Source organism: Somniosus microcephalus, unplaced genomic scaffold (genome assembly GCF_052327205.1).
Source record: "Somniosus microcephalus isolate GS21.2 unplaced genomic scaffold, FLI_Smic_1.0 unresolved_chr7, whole genome shotgun sequence".
NCBI lineage: Eukaryota > Metazoa > Chordata > Chondrichthyes > Squaliformes > Somniosidae > Somniosus > Somniosus microcephalus.
In genome coordinates, this window is record NW_028225185.1 from 10,471,396 (window position 1) to 10,495,054 (window position 23,659).

The 23,659-nt window shown below is 53.3% G+C and overlaps 1 protein-coding gene across 9 annotated transcripts in view; it reads right to left on the reverse strand.

Annotated features, from left to right (window-relative positions):
• pip5k1ab (phosphatidylinositol-4-phosphate 5-kinase, type I, alpha, b) overlaps nt 1-23,659 on the reverse strand; it is a 69,090-nt gene that overhangs the window by 6,358 nt on the left and 39,073 nt on the right. For 6 of the 9 annotated variants that reach the window (XM_085978617.1, XM_085978616.1, XM_085978621.1 and 3 more), the window contains 10 exons: nt 22,726-22,843; nt 21,318-21,470; nt 17,184-17,483; nt 14,948-15,171; nt 13,902-13,985; nt 13,279-13,327; nt 10,898-10,982; nt 8,491-8,643; nt 7,719-7,866; nt 6,013-6,090 (listed from right to left, as the gene is read on the reverse strand). In XM_085978617.1, the coding sequence (XP_085834743.1) occupies nt 6,013-6,090; nt 7,719-7,866; nt 8,491-8,643; nt 10,898-10,982; nt 13,279-13,327; nt 13,902-13,985; nt 14,948-15,171; nt 17,184-17,483; nt 21,318-21,470; nt 22,726-22,843 (1,392 nt within the window). Of the gene's footprint in view, nt 1-2,605; nt 2,728-6,012; nt 6,091-7,718; nt 7,867-8,490; nt 8,644-9,534; nt 9,610-10,897; nt 10,983-13,278; nt 13,328-13,901; nt 13,986-14,947; nt 15,172-17,183; nt 17,484-21,317; nt 21,471-22,725; nt 22,844-23,659 lie in introns of those variants that run through there. The other 3 variants (XM_085978618.1, XM_085978619.1, XM_085978625.1) reach the window with 2 other exon arrangements.

Consider the following 23,659-nt stretch of genomic DNA (forward strand, 5'->3'; position numbering starts at 1 on the left):
GGGGGGGGGGGGGGGCGCGGAAGTGGAAGGTGAGAAAATGAGGCAGTGGGCAAAATGGTGCCAACTCTATGTCGGGGTGGAGTTTGTAGGGTGAGAACTTACTTTGCTGTCCTCGGTATCGTCAGCCACCGGAGGCTTTGGCAGACACGGGGCACGGGGCAGTACAGGCGATGAGCAAATCCAATACCTTCCCTCCAAGAACTGGCACAGGTTTAGCAAGAAAGGAAACAAAAAAACAAACAAAAAAAAGAGGGCAACACCGAAGGCAGCAGAGAGAATGAAAAGAATTAAGACGTTAGGCCAATTCAAAGCAGTGCAGGAGGCGGTCACAATTGCAATAATTTATTAAATCGAGAAGCTGTTTTTTAAGTCTCTGCCTACGAGATTATGGGATGCTCGTCTCATCCCTGTGAAACTGCTTTGGGGGTTGGGGGGGGATGATCATCCCATCAGTTAGTACAGGTTGTAACAGCTAGATAATCGTGGAGCGAATACATTGCGAAATCCCAAGAAGGCAACAGAGTGGGAGGACAAGAGGGAGGAAGGTCAGAGGGGAAAGGTCGGAAGGTCAGGGTCCGATTTGAGGGGGGGGGGGTGCGGGGAAAATTAAAAATGGAACAATAAAACACAGCAAAGAAGTGATTTGCTCATTCAGTGGCATATAGAGCAGTAGCCAGTGACTGCGTACTCCTCACGCTGTGTAATCTCCTACTCCTGGTCCAGACATCATCTCAGACGCAGAGAGATGGGAGAAAGGGAACGAGTTGCCGCCGAGAGGTCCCGTGGCTTAAGCATGGTGGCCGCAAGTGAAATTATAACTGAATGCAAGAGCATTTGGCTGGTTCTGCTCTCCCAAAGCCTGCCCCCCACCCCCCGCCGTCACGCCTGTCTCAATTCACAAGGATGCTGGAGACTTGGCTTGGCTGCCAGGTGGCGAGTGTTACCTTGCCAGTCAACCGAGGCAGAACATCGAGCCCACAGCACGGACGGACCATTCGGCCCGACTGCTCCGTGCCGGTGTTTCTGCTCCACACCAGCCTCCTCCCGCCCCTCTTCATCTCACCCCATCAGCATAACCTTCGATTCCTTTCTCCCTCATGTGCTTGTCTAGCCTCCCCTTAAATGCATCGATACTATTCACCTCAACCACTCCCTGTGGCAGCGAGTTCCACATTCTCACCACTCTCTGGGTAAAGAAGTTTCTCCTGAATTCCCCATTGGATTTATTAGTGACTATCCGTATTTATAGCCCCTAGTTCTGGGCTCCCCCACAAGTGGAAACATATCCTCCTCCTCCGCCCACCCCCCTCCCCCCAAGTCTTCCCTTCAAGTGCAGCAACAATTCCACATCCAAGGCATCAGAGACACTCCATCCAAACAAACCCCCCCCCCCCCAAGCTACCCTCGGGGATAAGGGTCAAAGCTGGGGGGGGGGGGGGGGGGGGGGGGGGTGATGGCGAGAGAGGGTAGCCAATCGCCGGTCAGTGACCGCTGCTGGAAGATGTGGTGCGCGGATTGGAGGTCAGGACTCGGTCGGTCTGGGCCTCTGATGCCACACATGGTTGAACAGCCAGAGAGAGAGGCTGGCAAAGGCACTTCTTGCTCAAATCAAGTGACCAGAATGAAATAAACTGGCAAATAACTGAAATAACAACAGAAAATGCTGGAAAAAACTCAGCAGGCCAGGCAACATCCGTGGAGAGAAATTGGAGTCGACGTTTCGGGTCTAACCCTTTTTCAAACTGTAAAGGAAATAAAATACATCGAAGGCAGGGCTGCGATAGAACAAAAGAAGTAAAAGAAGTGAAGAGGCATTAAGAGGTATTCAAAACCAGACGAGATGGTGGTCGGACTAGTGGAGACAAAAGACGGCTCAGATTAGGCGTGAAGTGTACTGGCAGGATGGGAGACAGTTGCCGTGTGGGAGAGAGGAACAAAAGGGGAGGGAAAATCCAAAACAAAGGGGTGGAAAAAAATAAGTAAAAATGTAATAGGGCCGAGGTTATGATCTGAAATTGTTGAACTCGATATTGAGTAATAACAGCTGAATAATAACAACTCAACACATTGCACTGACGAGTGGGTTACTGGCCGTTGGTAAAAGCGATGCAGTTAGAAGTGAGGATTTTGCAAAGATCGTCGAGACAAATTCCACAGCCGAATAAGCCAGCAGCACGGCGGGCTGGTGCAACCGGCTTCAATAGCAACCCGGGTAAGCTCGGCATTGTGGTTTCACCGGGTGTGGGGATGAGGAGCGAGAACCTGCTCCTCGGTTTCATCTTGCTAAGCGACGAAACTCTGCGTGCGATGCGTCGGAATGCAAAGCCATGCTGCAGGAAAGGGGCTTTCTCCCCCCCCCCCCACCGCCCACCCGCCCCGCCAACACCCCACCAGAACTCGCGCGCACTGGTATCGTGGTCAAAAAATAATAAATCCAGCTGCCGAGACCGACGTGATTAAAAAGGTGGGAGGCCGGGGGGGGGGGTGGGTTCAGCACTGAACCGAATCGCTCCCACGTGAAGCAAAGCGATGTCTGTGGCCGGAACGCAGAGCCGCCCCCCTCTCTCCCCACCCCCCCCCCTCCCCACCACCCCACAGTACTTACGAAGCAGATTTCAGTTTCGAGCAGTGTGTCACGGCATCGCGTGCCCTCCTCTGTCTTTTGACACAACGGACAGCTCTGAAAGGGGGGGTCCCGCCACCGGCTCCGAAACAATTGGAGGGATACTGGGGGGGAAAGAGGGAGGGTGGGTGGGGAGGAAGAAAGGGACAGGTGTTAAAACTCCTGAAGAGTCATGTCCTTCTGGTGTTTTTTTAATGTATATATAGAATGGAAAAATATGCTCAGTTCCAAGAGCTGGTCTGACCTGACCATGGCCGTCAGTAAAGGCCGCGGTCGCTCTGTGAGGGGAGGGGGGGGGGCGAGTTGGAAACTGGGTCCACCGACGGGCGAGTGGAGAAACCACAGAGGGGGTGTTCTGGCAACTGACCGCCTTGGCTCTGTGGGCAACACGTGCCCGAGTCAGAAGGTTGTGGGTTCAAGATACGTGAGCACAAAATCTAAGCTGACCCACTCTGTGCATGCTGAGGGAACGGCACACTGTCGGAGGGGGCGGTACTGAGGGAGCGCCGCACTGTCGGAGGGGCAGTACTGAGGGAGCGCCGCACTGTCGGAGGGGCAGTACTGAGGAGCAGGCCGCACTGTCGGAGGGGCGGGTACTGAGGGAGCGCCGCACTGTCGGAGGGGCGGTACTGAGGGAGCGCCGCACTGTCGGAGGGGCAGTACTGAGGGAGCGCCGCACTGTCGGAGGGGCTGTACTGAGGGAGCGCCGCACTGTCGGAGGGGCTGTACTGAGGGAGCGCCGCACTGTCGGGGGGCTTACTGAGGGCGCGCAGGGCCTGTCGAGGGGGTACTGAGGGGCGCCGGGGGGTACTGAGGGAGCGCCGCACTGTCGGAGGGGCGGTACTGAGGGAGCGCCGCACTGTCGGAGGGGGCCGGTACTGAGGGAGCGCCGCACTGTCGGAGGGGCGGTACTGAGGGAGCGCCGCACTGTCGGAGGGGCGGTACTGAGGGAGCGCCGCACTGTCGGAAGGGCGGTACTGAGGGAGCGCCGCACTGTCGGAGGGGCGGTACTGAGGGAGCGCCGCACTGTCGGAGGGCAGTACTGAGGGAGCGCCGCACTGTCGGAGGGGCAGTACTGAGGGAGCGCCGCACTGTCGGGGGGGGGGGGCAGTACCTGAGGGGAGCGGGCCGCACTGTCGGAGGGGCGGTACTGAGGGAGCGCCGCACTGTCGGAGGGGCAGTACTGAGGGAGCGCCGCACTGTCGGAGGGGCAGTACTGAGGGAGCGCCGCACTGTCGGAGGGGGCAGTACTGAGGGAGGCGCCGCACTGTCGGAGGGCAGTACTGAGAGGGGCAGTACTGAGGGAGTGCTGCACTGTCGGAGGGGCAGTGCTGAGGGAGGGCCGCACTGTCAGAGGGGCAGTGCTGAGGGAGCGCCATGGAGGGGCAGTACTGAGGGAGTGCTGCACTGTCGGCGGGGCGGGTACTGAGGAAGCGCCGCACTGTCGGCGGGGCGGTGCCGAGGGAGGGCCGCACTGTCGGAGGGGCAGTACTGAGGGAGCGCCGCACTGTCGGAGGGGCAGTGCTGAGGGAGCGCCACACTGTCAGAGGGGGCGCCACACTGTCAGAGGGGCAGTGCTGAGGGAGCGCCATGGAGGGGCAGTACTGAAGGAGTGCTGCACTGTCAGAGGTGCCGTCTTTCAGATGAGACATTAAACAGAGGCTCCATCTGCCCTCTCAGGTGGATGTAAAAGATCCCACAGCCACTATTGGAAGAGGAGATGGGGAGTTCTCCTCGGTGTCCTGGGCCAATATTTATCCCTCAATCATTATCACATTGCTGTTTGTGGGAGCTTGCTGTGCACAAATTCACTGTCACGTTTCCTACATTACAACAGTGACCACACCTCAAAAAGTACTTCATTGGCTGTAATGCGCTTTGGGATGTCCTGAGGTCGTGTAAGGCGCTGGAGAAATGCAAGTCTTTTCTTTCTGGCCTAATGTACAACCGGCATGGCTATTCCACCAGTGATGGCCTCGCTAGTGTTGCGCTACCAAACTCTGGCGCTGGGAGGCGTTATTGCCTTTGTGGGACATCTCCAAACTGCATCACCGGACCTCGTCAATTTGCCCGACATTATACCAGGAAAGTGTGATGAGAGAGGAGAATGCTTGGGAAAGAGCGGAGGTTTCATCACAGCAGGCAGATCTCGACGGAATGACTCACTCCCAGCTGCGGCCAAGGTGTGCAAATCAAGTCCCAGAACATAAGAATTAGGAGCAGGAGTCGGCCATTCGGCCCCTCGAGCCTGCTCCGCCATTCATTCGGATCATGGCTGATCTTCGACCTCAACTCCACCTTCCCGCCCGATCCCCATATTCCTTAATTCCAAAAATCTCTCGATCTCGCCTTGAATATACTCAACGACTGAGCCTCCACAGCCCTCTGGGGCAGAGAATTCCAAAGATTCACCACCCTCTGAGTGAAGAAATTCCTCCTCATCTCAGTCCTAAATGGCCGACCCCTTATCCTGAGACTGTGACCCCTGGTTCTAGACTCTCCAGCCAGGGGGAAACAGCCTCTCAGCATCTACCCTGTCAATCCCCCTCAGAATCTTATGTTTCAACGAGATCGCCTCTCATTCTTCTAAACTCCAGGTCCAATCTACTCAATCTCTCCTCATAGGTAAGCCCTCTCATTCCAGGAACCTCCCAATCCGGCACGAATGTGACCGTCAGCCAACGCACAGTCTTTAAGTAGACAGAGTCAATAACCTGCATTTGTTTAGCGCCTTGAACGTAGTAAAACATCCCAGGGCACTTCACAAGAGCGTAAATCAGACTAAATTCGACACCGAGCCACATAAGGAGATATGAGGACAGGTGACCAAAAGCTGGGTCAAAGAGGTGGGATTTAAGGAGCGTCTTAAAAGGAGGAGAGGCGGAGAGGTTTAGGGAGGGAATTCCAGAGCTCGGGGCCCAGGCGGCTGAAGGCACGGCTGCCAATGGTGGAGCGATGGAAATCGGGGGATGCGCCAGAGGCCAGAATAGGAGTTAATATCAACACACACGCCATAGGAGTACATCCGAATCCCCAAACTCTTACGGCAAGGATGGACGGAAAGCACTTTTGATTCCCCCTCAAAGGCTCCAGCAAGCAGTTGAACCACAGCCACGTAGGCAATCCCCACAGAGAAGAAACATGGGTGGGTCAGTAGTCCCAGACTGTTCTCGCATTGATCTAAACCGGTCGACACCAGTGCCCTTGGGAAGGAAAGAGATTCCCCCACCTCTCCAAACCTGGGTCTAAAGGAATCAAAGGCACCGTCACCCGTCTGGCCCAGCGAGGGGAGAACTTCCAGCAGATTTGACTGAAATCGTGCCCAATTCAGGTTTGAGTCACACCGCCCACCAAACTCTCGTGCCCCCCCCCAAACCCTGTACACTCACCTTTCTACACTGCTGGCGACTTGCGTGTTCGGTTGTGATTCGGTCTGACCAGCTGTGTGCGCGTCCAATCCTAGCGGCCTGCAACAAGATGTTCCAAACATCAAGACCTCAATCAATTCAACAGGCAAGACCCAGGATTTGCTTTTAAATAAAATCCATTCAGGCACCACAACAACAACTTGCATTTATATCGCAGCAGTGTCAGCTGTGGCTCAGTTGGTCGCACAACTGCAGAGTCAGAAGGTTGTGGGTACAAGTCCCACTCCAGGGGACTTGAGCACATAAAGCTAGGATGATACTCCAGTGCAGTACCGAGGGAGCGCCGCCCTGTCGGCGGGGCCGGGACCGAGGGAGCGCCGCCCTGTCGGCGGGGCGGGACCGAGGGAGCGCCGCCCTGTCGGCGGGGCGGGACCGAGGGAGCGCCGCCCTGTCGGCGGGGCGGGACCGAGGGAGCGCCGCCCTGTCGGCGGGGCGGGACCGAGGGAGCGCCGCCCTGTCGGCGGGGCGGGACCGAGGGAGCGCCGCCCTGTCGGCGGGGCGGGACCGAGGGAGCGCCGCCCTGTCGGCGGGGCGGGACCGAGGGAGCGCCGCCCTGTCGGCGGGGCGGGACCGAGGGAGCGCCGCCCTGTCGGAGGGGCGGGACAGAGGGAGCGCCGCCCTGTCGGAGGGGCGGGACCGAGGGAGCGCCGCCCTGTCGGAGGGGCGGGACCGAGGGAGCGCCGCCCTGTCGGAGGGGCGGGACCGAGGGAGCGCCGCCCTGTCGGAGGGGCGGGACCGAGGGAGCGCCGCCCTGTCGGAGGGGCGGGACCGAGGGAGCGCCGCCCTGTCGGAGGGGCGGGACCGAGGGTGCGCCGCCCTGTCGGAGGGGCGGGACCGAGGGTGCGCCGCCCTGTCGGAGGGGCGGGACTGAGGGTGCGCCGCACTGACAGAGGGGCGAGACCGAGGGAGCGCCGCACTGACAGAGGTGCTGTCTTTCAGATGAGACGTTAAACCGAGGCACCGTCTGCCCTCTCAGGTGAATGTAAAAGATCCCACGGCCACTAATGGAAGAGGAGATGGGGAGTTCGTCCCGGTGTCCTGGAGCAATATTTATCCCTCAACCAACATAACAAAAAAGACATTATCTGGTCAAAGAGGTCGGTTTTAAGGAGCATCTTAAAAGGAGGAGAGAGGCGGAGAGGTTTAGGGAGGGAATTCCAGAGCTCGGGGCCCAGGCGGCTGAAGGCACGGCCACCAATGGTGGAGCGATGGAAATCGGGGGGGGGGGGGGGGGGGGGGTGCGCGAGGCGCCAGAATTGGAGGAGCGCAGAGATCTCGGAGGGTTGTAGGGCTGGAGGAGGTTACAGAGATAGGGAGGGGCGAGGCCATGGAGGGACTTGAACACAAGGACCGGGAACCAATGTAGGTCGGCAAGCATGGGGTGAACAGGACTTGGTGCGAGTTAGGATGCAGGCAGCAGAGTTTGGATGAGGTCAAGTTTATGTAGGGTGGAAGGCCATCATGGAGAGCCCTCTGATCAGCAGACTTTGGACAGCCAAAGGTGCAAATACTTGAAGTCGAATAATCTATGGGGAAAGAGCAAGGGGGGGGGGGGGGGGGGAAAGTGGGACTAATCGGTTATCCCTTTCAAAGAGCCGGCACATGCACGAAGGGACGAACGGCCTCCTTCTGTGCTGTATCGCTCTATGATTCTAAATACAACTAACCTTGTGACTGGAGAATTCGTTCCTGTGCTGTCCAGCCCTCCAGGTTCTGCAAGAGATGAATTGGACAAGGTCGTGGCTGCTGAATCACTAGCAGCCTCGTCTAATGGCGGGGTCCTGGGCAGAATGTCTGGCCGCCCCTGATACACTCCTGAAAGGAAGGCCAATAAAGTCATTAACCAGTGCCACGTTGAGTAGCGAGACACCACAGGGCATGAACTGAACTTGTCATCCATCTTGGGCTCAAAGCCACTTCCCCGCCCACGCCCCATAACCCTTCACTCCCTTATCGTGCAAAAATCTGTCTATCTCCACCTTAATGACCCAGCCTCCACAGCTCTCTGGGGCAGAGAATTCCACAGATTTACGACCCTCAGAAGAAATTCCTCCTCATCTCAGTTCTAAAAGGGCGACCCTTTATTCTGAGACTGTGCCCCCGAGTTCTAGATTTCCCCACGAGGGGAAACATTCTCTCTGCATCTAGCTTTTTGAGCCCCCTCATTCTTCTAAACTCCAATGAGTATGGGCCCAACCCGCTGGAGATTGTAAGGCTGGAGAAGGTTACAGAGATAGGGAGGCCGCAGAGGGATTTGAAGACGAGGGTGAGAATTTTAAAATCGAGGCGCTGCCGGACCGGGAGCCAATGTAGGTCAGCGAGCACGGGGGTAAGGGAGGAACACCTCTTCCACCTTCCAAAGATGATTCACCGACCAACGGCGCAATGACGACAACAGGTCCAAACAGCGAGCTTTGCTCGCGCCCCTGACTCGATTACCTGGTTCTATAACTGCGTGAGTGACCTCGTTGTTGGCCGCCTGCGCTATACTCTCCTCGGTCAAAGACGAAGGCGGTTGTCCGGCCCCTCCAGTTGCTGGCCGCCGCGTTGACGCCATGCCGATTCGGCTTTTCTTTGACGGGGATGGTTTGACTGCGGAAAGTGCAACAAAAATGAAGTTTGGCGTGCAAACTAGCATCACGTTAAAGATCTCAATATGGGTTGAGTAACACATTGCTATGGCAAGTAAACCTTGAACCCTCCCCCCGGGGACCTGGCATTGGATATGGTCGCAGTCCTCTGGATGACCGGCTACTCTCTGGCAGCCTTCCGAGGCCGCCGGGGCAAGCTCTGCCCTCTCAGTTAATCAACATTTCGGTATTGTGCTGCCGAGCTGCAGCGGTGTAGTGGTGATGGCACTAGCGAACCTGGAGGTTGAGAGTTCAAAACCCACCAGGGTAAAACTGCGAATCGCGGACACCAGGAAAGAGCGACGACTGAAAGGGTCACTGGTTCGCTAGCCTGGCCTACACTCGCCTGCAGTCCCACGCTACATCAGTGCAACTAGGAATGGGCCGGCGACATACCAACAATGAACAGCAAGGTGCCTTAATAGAGGCGCGAGCGTGCCAAATCCTTCCCTGAGCTGGCTCTCTTTGTACCCCTTTGCTCTGCCTGGGGATTCGGTCGGGATTTGGTGGACTGGGTGAGCACAGAGGGGAGGGGTGGCGCTCGGGTGTGCTGCCCCCATGGTCGAACAGCCTTCTTGACCGCGATGGCCACTCGGGCAAAGTACCAGAGAATGGCTGGTGCCCCTGGTAAGGCGACAACACCTTCAGACGGGAAATGGGGGTGAGGGTAGGGGTTTGGAGAAGTAGTAATTACACCCCATGTGCCTCGGGGGATCTTATCACTTCAAACGGTGTCTGTTCTCAGCTTTGCTTCCTCACACTGTTGGACACGGGATGAACCCAAACTGTTTCCCTGGTACCGTTACTGCTGAACATGTAAAATATTTCAAAACTCAAGCTTGATGTCACCTACTTGATCTACCTCATCTTCTCGCCTACTCTTCTCAAACATGGTGGAGCTCTGCACTAAGAGCCTTGACCCCTTCACCTAGGTTTCTCAATAAAAAAGCACATTTAACAGACAGCACACCGCAGCACAAGAAATCTTAATTCTTTACCGCAAGCTCCCTTTCATTCCGAAAAGAAGGGGCCTTCACCGAGATCGCAGCTCCCTCTTGGAATCCAATCTGGACAAGAGCAGTGATGCCTTTCAGCTGAGCGGCGGTCTGCAGCTCCCGCGCAGCCGGCTCACCGGCTTGTAAACAGGAAAGACCGCGGTATTTTCCAAGGGGTCGCCCACCCGAGAATAAAATTTTTTTTTTTTAAAAAAGGGACCATTGGACAAGAGCCAGGTGAAAGGAGGGTGTTGTGGCTCCACATACCTCGTGTTTCTGAAAATTGGCCGGGGGGAGCGAAGGAACAAGACGACAGAACGTTTTACAAAATTTTAAAATATACACACCAGTCGATCTCCGAGACATTCTACAGTGTAGCCTTCAGGTGAAGCTTTAAGAGGGCAGGGGACAATTTGACCGGTTGTGCGCAGATATACTTCAGCTGCCATTTAAAATCAGGCATTCAGCTCCTTAATTTTTTTTGCATTCCAAATTCCTACATCCCCGTTTACAACGGTAACTGCCCGCAGGAACTTAATCACACTGTAATTACTTGGAATTTACAGCCCAGAAACAGGCCGTTCGGCCCGACTGCTCCGTGCCGGTGTTTCTGCTCCACAGCAGCCTCCTCCCACCCCTCTTCATCTCACCCCATCAGCATATCCTTCTATTCCTTTCTCCCTCGTGTGTTTATCCAGCTTCCCCTTAAATGCATCTATACTATTCTGCTCAAGCACTCCCTGTGGTAGCAAGTTCCGCATTCTCACCACTCCCTGTGGTAAAGAGGTTTCCCCTGAATTCCCTATTGGATTTATTAGTGACTATCTTCTATTGATGGCCCCTAGTTTTGGTCTCCCTCACAAGTGGAAACGTCTTCTCTACCTCGATCTTATCGAACCCCTTCATTATTTTAAAGACCTCCATCGGGTCAGCTTTCCGTCTTCTCTTTTTCTAGAGAAAGAGAGCCCCAAGCCTGCTCAGCCTTTCCTGATAAGTTGCGGCTAAGTGGATAGCCCAGGCCCATCCCATCCCTCCCTCCGCCGATGTCTCCACTCGCGCGCACACACCCCCTCCCGCCAGTAGAGACGCTGCAGGAAGAGTAGAATTACACCTTGGGAGGCGTTCCAAATGCGGACAACAGGAAAATAGACGTCGACAGGAAGTGCCTAGCTGCAAACGTATTTTTAAAAAATATATATATATTAGCAATTGGATATTTACGTGGTATTTTCTTGAAGACTGTGCTGCACATGAATCGCTGAAATCGCTCGGCATAGAAACCTGGTCTGTGCACAGATACTGTATCCTGGAGATAGAGAGGGAGAGAGGGGACACACAGAGGGATTAACAGTGGGGAAAGACACAGTACAACAGACACTGACCAATGCAGCAGCGGCAGCAATCGACACCCAGTTACATCCATAGAACAGCCTTCAGGCAGCCATCTTGTCCAAGGTGGTGGACACCAAGAATTAAGGCTCGCTTGTACATCAGTTCGGGGGGGGGGGGAGGCCGGACTTGGCCGTGAGGCCGACCACAATGGGACATTCATTAAAAGAGCCCAAGATGTTAGAATTTAGAAGAATGAGAGGTGATCTCATTGAAACGTATAAGATTCTGAGGGGGATTGACAGGGTAGATGCTGAGAGGCTGTTTCCCCCTGGCTGGAGAGTCCAGAACCAGGGGTCACAGTCTCAGGATAAGGGGTCGGCCATTTAGGACTGAGATGAGGAGGAATTTCTTCACTCAGAGGGCGGTGAATCTTTGGAATTCTCTGCCCCAGAGGGCTGTGGAGGCTCAGTCGTTGAGTATATTCAAGGCTGAGATCCAGAGATTTTTGGATACTATGGGAACCAAGGGATAGAAGGCAATATACCCTATAATTTTTTTTTTGGGGGGGGGGGGGGGGGGGGTGGCCCCTTTAACGGGCTGTGCGGCCCATTCAAATTTCCGGGCCTGTGCAGTTTTTCCATTCAAAAGCTGGCGATCGGCCGGCACGGGACCTCCGGTTAAGCTGCGGGCCGCACAGCTCAACGAGAACATCGATACGAGGATAGTTCGGGAAGGTGGAGTTGAGGGTTGAAGATCAGCCACGATCTTACTGAATGGTGGTGTAGGCTCGAGGGGGCCGAACGGCCGACTCCTGCTCCCATTTCGTCTGCTGGACGACCACTGCGTTTCTTACCCGAGGCCAGCCAACGCTTGCAGAAGCAGACCCCCAGCGAGAGTCACAAGACCGTCCGCCCGGCCGTCCTGCCACACCCTCCCAGCGAGGCCACACAGTATTCCCCCATCACAACAGCTATTACTTTCTCAAAGGATTCAGGGCTTATCACTACTACTTGGATAAGAGTAAATAAGGAGAAACTGTTTCCACTGGCAGGAGGGTCGGTAACCAGAGGACACAGAGTTAAGATAATTTGCAAAAGAACCGGAGGGGGAGATGAGGAGAAATTTGTTTTACGCAGCGAGTTGTTGTGATCTGGAATGTGCTGCCTGAAAGGGCGGTGGAAGCAGATTCAATAGTGACTTTCAAAAGGGAATTGGAGAAATACTTGGATAGGAAATGTTTTTACTAGACAATAGGGAAAGAGCAGGGGAGTGTGGGATTATTATCTGAATGGCAATAGATTGGGAGAAGGGGAAGTGCAACGAGACCTGGGTGTCCTTGTGCACCAGTCGCTGAAGGTAAGCATGCAGGCGCAGCAGGCGGTTAAGAAGGCAAATGGTATGTTGGCCTTCGTAGCGAGAGGATTCAAGTACAGGAACAAGGATGTCTTGCTGCAGTTGTACAGGGCCTTGGTGAGACCACACCTTGAGTATTGTGGGCAGTTTTGGTCGCCTTATCTGAGGAAGGATATTCAGCAAAGATTCACCAGGCTGATACCTGGGATGGCAGGAATGACGTATGAGGAGAGATTGGGTCGATTGGGCTTATACTCGCTGGAGTTTAGAAGAATGAGAGGGGATCTCATTGAAACTTATAAAATTTTGGCAGGACTGGACAGACTAGATGCAGGAAGGATGTTCCCGATGGTCGGGGAGTCCAGAACCAGGGGTCACAGTCTAAGGATAAGGGGTAAGCCTTTTAGGACAGAGATGAGGAGGAATTTCTTCACCCAGAGAGTGGTGAACCTGTGGAATTCTCTACCACAGAAGGCAGTTGAGGCCAATTCATTAAATATATTCAAGAAGGAGTTAGATATATTTCTTAAGGCTAAAGGGATCAAGGGATATGGGGAGAAAGCAGGGACAGGGTACTGAATTTGGATGATCAGCCATGATCTCATTAAATGGCGGAGCAGGCTCCAGGGGCCAAATGGCCGACTCCTGCTCCTATCCTATGTTTCTATGATTAATTGGCTAAATCTACCAAAGAGCCGGCACAAAGGGCCGAATGGCCTCCTCCTGTGCTGTATGATTCTATGATTTGCTTTGTTAATTGCTTTCTCTTCAGTGAATGGACACGTGGACCGTCGCATCTGCTAAAACCACAAGATCACAAATTCACGCTTGGTTATTTCGGTAACAGAGTAACTCGGGTCAGAGGCACAATTGAAGCTGCTGCTTTCATGCCGACATGGCCTGTCCTTCAGACTCACCCCATCGTGTACGAGGGCCTTCCAAGAGTGTTCCAGCTTCTTTATAAATCTAAAAAACAGCAGAGGAGACGAGGTTACATCATCAGCGTGGGAAGACGACACAGGCGGGGCTTTTAAACATGGCAGAGAGGGAGTGAACGGGCCATTATTGTATAATGGATTCATTACACCAAATCAGATCACACTGACCTACAGCATACTTTGAACGTAGTAAAATGTCCCATGGCGTTTCACACGAAGCCACAAAAAGCAGATGGCAGGACAGGTGACCCGAAGCTCAAAGAGTTAGGTTTTAAGAAAGTGTCTTAAAAGGAGGAGAGGCGGAGAGGTTTAGGGAGGGAATTCCAGAGCTCGGGGCCCAGGCGGCTGAGGGCACGGCCGCCAATGGTGGAGCGATGGGAATCGGGGGATGCTCAGGAGGCCAGAATTGGAGGAGCGCAGAGATCGCAGAGGGTTGTAGAGTTGGAGGATGTTAGAGAAGGGGGGGGGGGGGGGGACGGCACGAGGCCACAGAGGGAACTGAATTTGTGAAAGATCATTTTAAATCCGAGGCGTTGCCCGACCGGGAGCCAATGTGACGGGGGCGTGGTGCGAGTTAGGATAGCGGCTTATAACCAACTTACCTATAAGATTGTAAGATGTCTATGATGCCAATGTACAGAATGAGGCGCTCGCCTTTAGAGTTCCGAGCTGGGAGGCCTCCCATCCTGAAAAAGAATATATTTAATAACATCATTTATCTATTCCAAAAATGATCCCTAAACCAACCAAGGGGGGTGGGGGGGGAAGAGAGAGGGGGAGGGGGGAAAAGAGAGAGAGGGGGGGCAGGGGGGGGGCCCAGAGGGAAGGGAGGGGGTGCCAGAGGGAAGGGGGGGGGGGGGTGCCAGAGGGAAGGGGGGGGGGGGGGTGCCAGAGGGAGGGGAGGGGGGGGGCGCCAGATGGAGGGGAGGGGGGGGGGAGCCAGAGAGAGGGGAAGGGGGGGGGGGCGCCAGAGGGAGGGGAGAGGGGGGCCAGAAGGAGGGGAGGGGGGGGGGCGCCAGAGGGGGGGGGGCGCCAGAGGGAGGGGAGGGGAGGGGAGGGGGGGGGGAGGGGGCCCAGAGGGAGGGGAGGGGGGGCCAAGAGGGAAGGGAGGGGGGGCGCGCGGGGGAGAGAGAGAGAGAAAGGAGAGAGCACGCTTGCATTTCTATCGCGCCTTTCACCACCTCGGGACATTCCCAAAGCGCTTTACAATCAATGAAGTACTTTTGAAGTGTAGTCCTGTTGCAATTTCGGAAAAGTCCCAGCCAATTTGCACACAGTAAGATCCCACAAACAGCAATGTGATAATGACCGGGTAATCAGGTTTTTATAGCGACGATGGTTGTGGGATCAATACTGGCCCCCAGGACACCAGGGAGAACTCACCCAGCTCCTCTTCGAAATACTGGCTTTATACGTCCAGCCGCGAGGGGAGCCTCAGTGCAACGTCTCATTGGAAGGACAGCACCTCCGACAGTGCAGCATGCCCACCGAGAAAGTCAGCCCAGATTTTTTGATGCTGAAATCTCTGGAGCGACACTTGAACCCACGACCGTCCGACTCGGGAGGCGAGCGTGCTGCCCACTGAGCTGTGGCTGACACCTGCCCCCGTCACACTCACACCGTCACACACACACACAAAGAAACTTACAATTCGTCCGTCTCACCGGTGCCGCCCAGCCGCGATTCACCCTGGATGGCCTCTACCGCCGTCGAGTAAAGGGCCCGCTGGCCAGCCGGTCTCCGGGCATCCGATGATCCAACGCCATCCGTGCCGCCGAACAGCCCCTCGGCCCCGCGCTCCCGGCTGGCTATATCCAAGTTATGGACCCCTACCAGCAAGCTGTAGTCCATGATTTTAAAGCTCTGTAATACCTATACGGGGGGAATACAATCAAAAAAAGGGGGGGATCGATCCGCTGATAACATCAAAAGGCAAAACGTTGTGGAGGTTGGAAATCTGAAATAAAAAAAACAGAAAATGCTGGAACAGGCACACAGGCAGCATCGGTGTGGAGAGAAAGAGAGTTAAGGTTTCAGGTCGATGATTTGAACAGGGTTCTGATGAAAGGTTATCGACCTGAAACTAACTCTCGTTTCTCTCTCCACAGCCGCTGCCCGACCAGCAGAGTGCTCCAAGGGATCACTCGATTGAACCCTGAGGTGTGAGGGTTGTCCCATGAGGAAAGATTGAGTAGACTGGGCCGATACTCTCTCTGGAGTTTAGAAGGAGAGGTGATCTCATTGAAACAGAAGATTGAGGGGGATTGACAGGGTAGATGCTGAGAGGCTGTTTCCCCCTGGCTGGAGAGTCTAGAACCAGGGGTCACAGTCTCAGGATAAGGGGTCGGCCATTTAGGACTGAGATGAGGAGGAATTTCTTCACTCAGAGGGCGGTGAATCTTTGGAATTCTCTACCCCAGAGGGCTGTGGAGGCTCAGTCGTTGAGTATATTCAAGGCCGAGATCGAGAGATTTTTAGACTCTCGGGGAATCCAGGGATATGGGGATCGGGCGGGAAAGTGGAACTGAGGTCGAAGATCAGCCATGATCTTATTGAATGGCGGAGCAGGCTCGAAGGGGCCGTATGGCCTCCTCCTGCACCTAATTTCTGTATTTAAAATGGCATCTGTGCCATTTTCTCTGAAGACAGTCGAAAAGCACGTTACAGTGAGGAGCACAGTTTACGGAAGGGACCCACCCCCTCCCTTTCACCCGTTAAATCTAAACCAGCGTACATCATTGCCAACAGCCAACTGCGCCAATCCGCAAATCAGCAGATTTCAATGCCGTGGTGGAATCTGAACTCACGGCCTCTGGTGTCAAACTTACCACTGAACCCGGGCCTCCCATAGACAACTGACAGCTCACTGATAGTGTGCGGCTGCCAGAATGAATTACTTGGTGCAGTCGAACCGCAACCCCAATAGCAAGAGTCGAGGAAAATAGGAGCAGGAGTCGGCCAGAGGAAGAGGGACCTTGGAGTGCATGCCCACAGATCCCTGAAGGCAGACAAGGTGGTTAAGGAGGCATACGGGATACTTTCCTTTATTAGCCGAGCAGGGAAGTTATGCTTGAACTGTATAAAACACTAGTTAGGCCGCAGCTGGAGCACTGCGTGCAGTTCTGGTCACCACATTACAGGAAGGATGTGATTGCACGAGAGAGGGTGCAGAGGAGATTTACCAAGATGTTGGCAGGACTGGAGAATTTTAGCTACGAGGAACGACTGGAGAGGCTGGGGTTGTTTACTTGGAACAGAGGAGGCTGAGGGGAGATTTAATTGAGGTGTATAAAATTATGAGGGGCCTGGATAGAGTGGACAGGAAGGACTGATTTCCCTTAGCAGAGAGGTCAATAACTAGGGGCAGAGATTGAAAGTAATTGGGAGAAGGATTAGAGGGGAGTTGAGGAGAACTTTTTTCACCCAGAGGGTGGTGGGGGTCTGGAACTCACTGCCTGAAAGGGTGGGTGAGGCAGAAACCCTCACCACATTTATAAAGTACTTGGATATGCACTTGAAGCTCCGGAACCTCCAGGGCTACGGACCAAGAGCTGGAAACTGGGATTAGGCTGGATGGCTCTTTTTCGGCCGGCACGGACACGATGGGCCGAACGGCCTCCTTCTGTGCCGTAAATCTCTGCGATTCTATGATTCAGCCCCTCGAGCCTGTTCCGCCATTCAATCGGATCGCGGCCGATCTGCATCTCAACTCCCATCTACCCGCCTCGCTTCCGCAACCCACAATATCCTTACCCGACAAAAAAAATCTATCAAGGGAAGGGGAGAAGAGCGGGGAAACCCCCCCCCACCCCCGAGCACAAATGTACGGCTCAAACGGACTCCTCCTCCTCCTCCCCGGCGAGTCCAGAGTTAAAGATACTAACCAAACAGTCTCTCTGAATTGTTTTACATAAGGCACTGTGCATGTCAGTATCCAGGTAAAGGCCATCGGGGATATCTTGCATGAAGTCCAGGTCCTTGAACGTTGGCCGCAGCTTCTCGCGCTCCTTCTGGGAGGCCCTGCGCTTGTAGGTCGACCCCTTCATGTCGTACTTCAGGTGCATTTTCATCACCCGGGGCAACAGGTTGTTCATCACCACCAGCCGGATGTTGTTGCCGCCCGACTGGATGCAGTAGAGGCCGAAGAACTTGGGCAGCAGCGTGCGAGGGTTTTGATTCAGGTTCTGTCGAGAGGGAGGAAAGCGAGAGGAGACATTTACAAAAAAAGGAACAAACGTGCATTTAGAAAGACTTCAAAACGCTTTACAACAGGCAGCATTTATACCGCGCCTTTAACACAGTAAAACAGCGCGAGGCGCTTCACAGGAGCGATTATCAAACGATACTTGACAACGAGCCACATAAGGAGATACAGGAAACTCTTTGGTATCCGGCACCGACGTGTTGCCGGTTGATTAAAAATTCCGGATGACGGAGAGGGTTATCTACCGAGGCTATTTATAATAAACAAAAATTTTAAAAATCAAGAAATGTGCAGTATACAGTAATTGGGTACTCACCTACAGAATGTTGTGTTAAATGGATGGTAGAAGATGCTTGATTAAGTACAGTACTGCCAGTTGAGGGTAATCCATAACTCTTTAATTACTTAACAGTAAAACAAATCTTACAGTAAACGACTGCATACAGTACTGTAGTTAACTGTACACTTATACCACGTCCTTTTGCTTGGGCCAACTTTTGGGAATTCCATAATGCAAGATTGGGGAGATAATTCACGATAAAGATGGAGAGACACACAGAAAAATGGCGGATCGGAAGAGACTACCGGCAGCGCGGGAGACACAGCAAAATGGCGGATCGGAAGAGACTACCGGCAGCGCGGGAGAGTCAGACTCCTGTTATTGAGGTGTTCCGACTTCCGACAGCGCCAAGATGCCGAGTCGTGGCAGTTTGGAGAACTACCCCCACTGACTAACTCGGCCACCGTGGGAGACTCGGACTTGGACACATTTCCGGTTATTGAGGTGTTGTTTTCAGAGTATGAATTTTGCTGGTTAACAGAGAATTCCAGATATTTAGGTGCCGTTCAAACGAGTTTCCTGTATTAGGACAGTTGTTGTATGGCAGCACTCGCTCGCGACAAATTGGGTCTCCATATTGTACAGAGTAGCGCAGCATTGGGGCCTATATTTCCTCGAGTTTAGAAGAATGAGGTGATCTCATTGAAACTTGTAAAATTCTTAAGGGGCTTGACAGGGTAGCTGCTGAGAGGCTGTTTCCCCCTGGCTGGATAGTCTAGAACCAGGGGGCACAGTCTCAGGATAAGGGGTCAGCCATTTCGGACTGAGATGAGGAGGAATTTCTTCACTGAGGGCGGTGAATCTTAGGAATTCTCTGCCCCAGAGGGCTGTGGAGGCTCAGTCGTTGAGTATATTCAAGGCTGAGATCGATAGATTTTTGGGCTCTCTGGGAAGCGAGGGATATGGGGATCGGGCGGGAAAGTGGAGTTGAGGTCGAAGATCAGCCATGATCTTATTGAATGGCGGAGCAGGCTCAAGGGGCCGAATGGCCGACTCCTGCTCCTAATTCTTATGACAGGTGGTCAAAGATGTCGGTTTTAAGGAGCATCTTAAAAGGAGGAGAGAGAGGCAGAGAGGTTTAGGGAGTGAATTCCAGAGCTCGGGGCCCAGGCGGCTGAAGGCACGGCCGCCAATGGTGGAGCGATGGAAATCGGGGGATACGCAAGAGGCCAGGATTGGAGGAACGCAGAAATCTCGGAGGGTTGTAGGGCTGGAGGAGGTTACAAAGATAGGGAGGGGGTTACAGAGGTAGGGAGGGGGCGAGGAGGCCATGGAGGGATTTGAAAACACAGATGAGAATTTAAAAATCAAGGCCTTGCCGGATCGGGAGCCAATGTAGGTCAGCGCGCACAGGGGGTGATGGGTGAACGGGACTGGGTGTGAGTTAGGACACGGGGCAGTGAGCACAGGGGGTGATGGGTGAACGGGACTGGGTGTGAGTTAGGACACGGGGCAGTGAGCACAGGGGGTGATGGGTGAACGGGACTGGGTGTGAGTTAGGACACGGGGCAGTGAGCACAGGGGGTGATGGGTGAACGGGACTGGGTGTGAGTTAGGATACGGGACAGCAGAGCTTTACAGGCAATGAAGTACTTTTTGAAGTGTTGTAATGTAGGGAAACACGGCAGCCAATTTGCGCACAGCAAGCTCCCACAAACAGCAGTGTGATAAATGATGCTTTAGTGATAACGAGACACATTTCTGATCACAAGTAATGTGACGTCAAAGGCTTATAAATACACAGGTGTGGCGCAGTGCACAGGGGCAAAGACCACCCCACCACCACCAAAGACAATAGCCTGTCTCTGCTGAATTACTGGATCTCAACTGAGGCAACAGTGGGGTTAAAATCAACCCCGTGACTTGGGGGTGGCGAAAACAAATCCTGCCCTGATTGCTGTCCGATCAGCAGAATAGCGTGCATGTGTCACATCAAGTGAGAATTGATTGGTATTCAACTGTGATGCTTTCCACGGTCAAACAGCTCATTGACACCCAGCATTAAGAGCGTATCCCAGACACGATGCACGAGTCATCGGGAAATAAAAGGGGAAATAACCTTACAGAACAAGATGCGATCCTAATTTTTAAAAAAGTTGTATTGGACCCCTGGAGCTGTTCAGTCTTAAAAATTAATTCATGGGATGTGGGCATCGCTGGTAAAGCCAGCATTTATTGCCCATCCTTAAGTGCCCACAAGGAGGTGGTGGTGAGCCGCCTTATACATTGAGTGGCTTGCGAGGCCATTTCAGAGTCAACCACATTGCCGTGGGTCTGGATCACAGAGGTCAGGCCGGGTAAGGATTTCCTTCCCTAAAGGACATTAGTTAACCAGCTGGGGTTTTTTTTTTTTTGACGACAATCCGGCACTTTCAAGGTCACCATTTCAGATACTAGCTTTTTAAAATTCCAGATTCATTTAATTCATTGAATTTAAATTCCCCAGCTGCCTTGATGGGATTTGAACCCGCGTCACCGGATCATTAGGCCAGGCCCCTGTGTTTCTGGCCCAGTAACGTAGCCACTACGTACCCGCCCGCTTCTAGATGCAGGAAGGATGTTCCTGATGGCGGGGAGAGTCCAGAACCAGGGGTCACAGTCTAAGGATAGGGGGTAAGCCATTTAGGACAGAGATGAGGAGGAATTTCTTCACCCAGAGAGTGGTGAACCTGTGGAATTCTCTACCACAGAAGGCAGTGGAGGCCAATTCATTAAATACATTCAAGAAGGAGTTAGATATATTTCTTAAGGCTAAAGGGATCAAGGGGTATGGGGAGAAGGCAGGGACAGGGTACTGAATTTGGATGATCAGCCATGATCTCATTGAATGGCGGAGCAGGCTCGAGGGGCCGAATGGCCTACTCCTGCTCCTATCTTCTATGTTTCTGTTACACCGGATACACCCTACTGAGGCTGATGTGCATTGATCCCCGCTGATAGGGAGGGAGGGAGCGAGGGGACATGAATAGCAGCTCCGATAGCAAAATACTGCGGATGCTGGCAATCCGAAACAACAGAAAAGGCTGGAAAAACTTAGCGGGCCAGGGCAGCATCCGTGGAGGGAGAAACAAGAGTTAACGTTTCAGGTCGATGACCCTTCGTCAGAACTGAGAGCAAAAGCAGGAAATGGGAAGCAGGTTTAGGGGCTGGGAAAAGGGGGAGGGGAATGAAAGAAACAAGGTTGAAGAGACAAACGGAAATCCCGTCGAAGAGAAGAGCAGAACTTCTTCGAGGTGGGCATTCCTAGAAGAGGTGGCAGTGAACCAAACACTAATACGATAGCAAAATACTGCGGACGCTGGAAGTCCGAAACAACCACCGAAAACGCTGGAAAAACTCAGCAAGCCGGCATAGCAGCTAACTGGCCAAAATACAGATCGGCTGGCTCCCACGGAACGGCACCTCAGCACGAGACGAACGGGAGAAAGCTGAATTATTATTTTATTTTTTTTTAAACGGAGAAACAAGACTCACCATGTAATATCCAGGCAGCAGCTTCTGCAAGAACTCCGCCTCCTTGTGCTGAACCGTTTTAATGATAAACTCGTCATCGGCAGACACATAGAAGACGGATCCACTGGCACCAGGATTCGACAGCTCAATCAGCGACTCGTTACACAGAGAATACTGCAGAGGGAGCAAGAGGGAGATTTAACTCAACTCCGACCTACCAGTACAAGTTAGAGCGGCATGATTGACTGCTAGTTGACCTGCACCACTGCTCACAGACAAACAAAAAGTCTCTCTTTCTTCCATGGCCTCGCCCCCTTCCCCCCCACCACCCCATCTCTAATCTCCTCCAGCGCTACAATCCCCGCGCTCCGCCAATTCCGGCCTCTTGAACATTCCCCGATTTCCATCGCTCCACCATTGGCGGCCGTGCCTTCAGCCGCCTGGGCCCCGAGCTCTGGAATTCCCTCCCTAAACCTCTCCGCCTCTCTCTCCTCCTTTAAGACGCTCCTTAAAACCCACCTCTTTGACCAAGCTTTTGGTCACCTGTCCTAATATCTCATGTGGCTCGGTGTCAAATCTTGGTTTCTTTTGATAGCGCTCCTGTGAAACGCCTTGGGACATTTTATTATGTTAAAGGATCTGTAGAAATAACAGGCTTGGTCAAAGAGGCAGGTTTTAAGGAGCATCCTGGAGGAGGAGAGGCAGAGAGGTTTAGGGAGGGAATTCCAGAGTTTAGGGCCCAGGCGGCTGAAGGCACGGCCGCAAATGACGGGCCGACGGAAATGGGGCTGCGCAAGAGGCTAGAGTCGGAGGAATGTAGAGATGTCAGTGGGTTGTAGGAGGTTACAGAGATAGGGAGAGGGGGGCCCCGAGACCATGGAAGGATTTGATCACACCAACGAGAATTTCAAATTCGAGACGTTGCCGGACTGTAGTGTGTCGGCATTCTGACCTGCGATGGTCATGAAGGGCGAGAATGGTCTTCAAGCCACCACTGGGCCTTAATGCAGAGCAAGCCCACTCAACAGGCTCCATAATCATTTCTTATGCACAGGCAGACCCAACAGGCCTTTCCCTTTTGGATTGATCTCTACCCTATCTCCCCATCTCATCGCTTAATCCCTTCACAAAGATCCAATTGTCTCTCGAACACAATTATATACGGTTCTAGTCCCACGCAGCGAGTTATTCAATCTCCACAACCCCAGCATACCACAGTGCTACATGCGTCACTAAGGCTCCCGATCAAGGTTCCCTTTAAGCTCAGCGGCCTGGCGACGCTCTGGCTCGCCGGCCTTTAAAGGGGAACAACCGCACACGCGCGGTACTTTGAATGGGGCTGCACGCACATCCCAAGAAAAAAATTAAAGGGAACACTGCCGCCGACCCGCTTTGCTTCGGAGCAGAGGAGCTGACCACCGCCACTTACCAAATAGTCATCGGGCCGGATGCCAAAGAGCTCCCGGAAATAGCGGAATGCTACAGGTGCGTAGGTCTTAAACCGGAAGTCAGAGTAGTGATGGGCTGGCGTCAAGTTGCTCCCTTCACTGAGAACCAAACAACAAGCCGTATTTAGAAGATGTACGAGTACCTCGACACTGAATGTGGGGAGGGCGAGAGTAACTAGTCACTTCCTTCACGAAAATAGATTAAATTCTTAAAATAATTAGCCTTGGGCTTGAACTTCCCACCCTCAATCCTTACTTCCTCTTTTTGATCACACTTTGTGTCAACCTTTACCAACATAAATCACTGCATCAACATTTCTCATTGAATTGAGTTACGTTACAGAATACACGGCGCAGAAACAAGCCATTCGGCCCAACAAGTCCACACCGGTGTTTCTTCTCCACTCGAGCCTCCTCCCGTCTTTCCTCAGTTAAATCTATCAGCCTAACCCTCTATTCCTTTCTCCCTCGTGTGTTTATCTAGCTTCCCCTTAAATGCATCGATACTATTCGCCTCAACCACTCCCTGTGGGAGCGAGTTCCACATTCTCACCACTCTCTGGGTAAAGAAGTTTCTCCTGAATTCCCCATTGGATTTGTTGGTGACTGTCTTATGTTGACGGCTTCTAGTTATGCTCTTCCCCACAAGTGGAAACACCGTCTACCCTATCAAATTACCTTTCGTAATTTTAAAGACCTCTATTAAAGCCACCCCTCAGTCTCCTCTGTTTAAGAGGAAAGAGACCCAAGCCTGTTCGTCCTCCCGCACTAGGTCTAGCTTCGCGCAGTTCTGGTTACGCAGCGGTCACGATGACGGTGCAGGGTCTGCCTGCTAGGTGGCCCTGTGAAGTCAGCTTCTCATTGAAACTTATAAAATTCTAACAGGACCAGACAGAGTAGATGCAGGAAGGATGT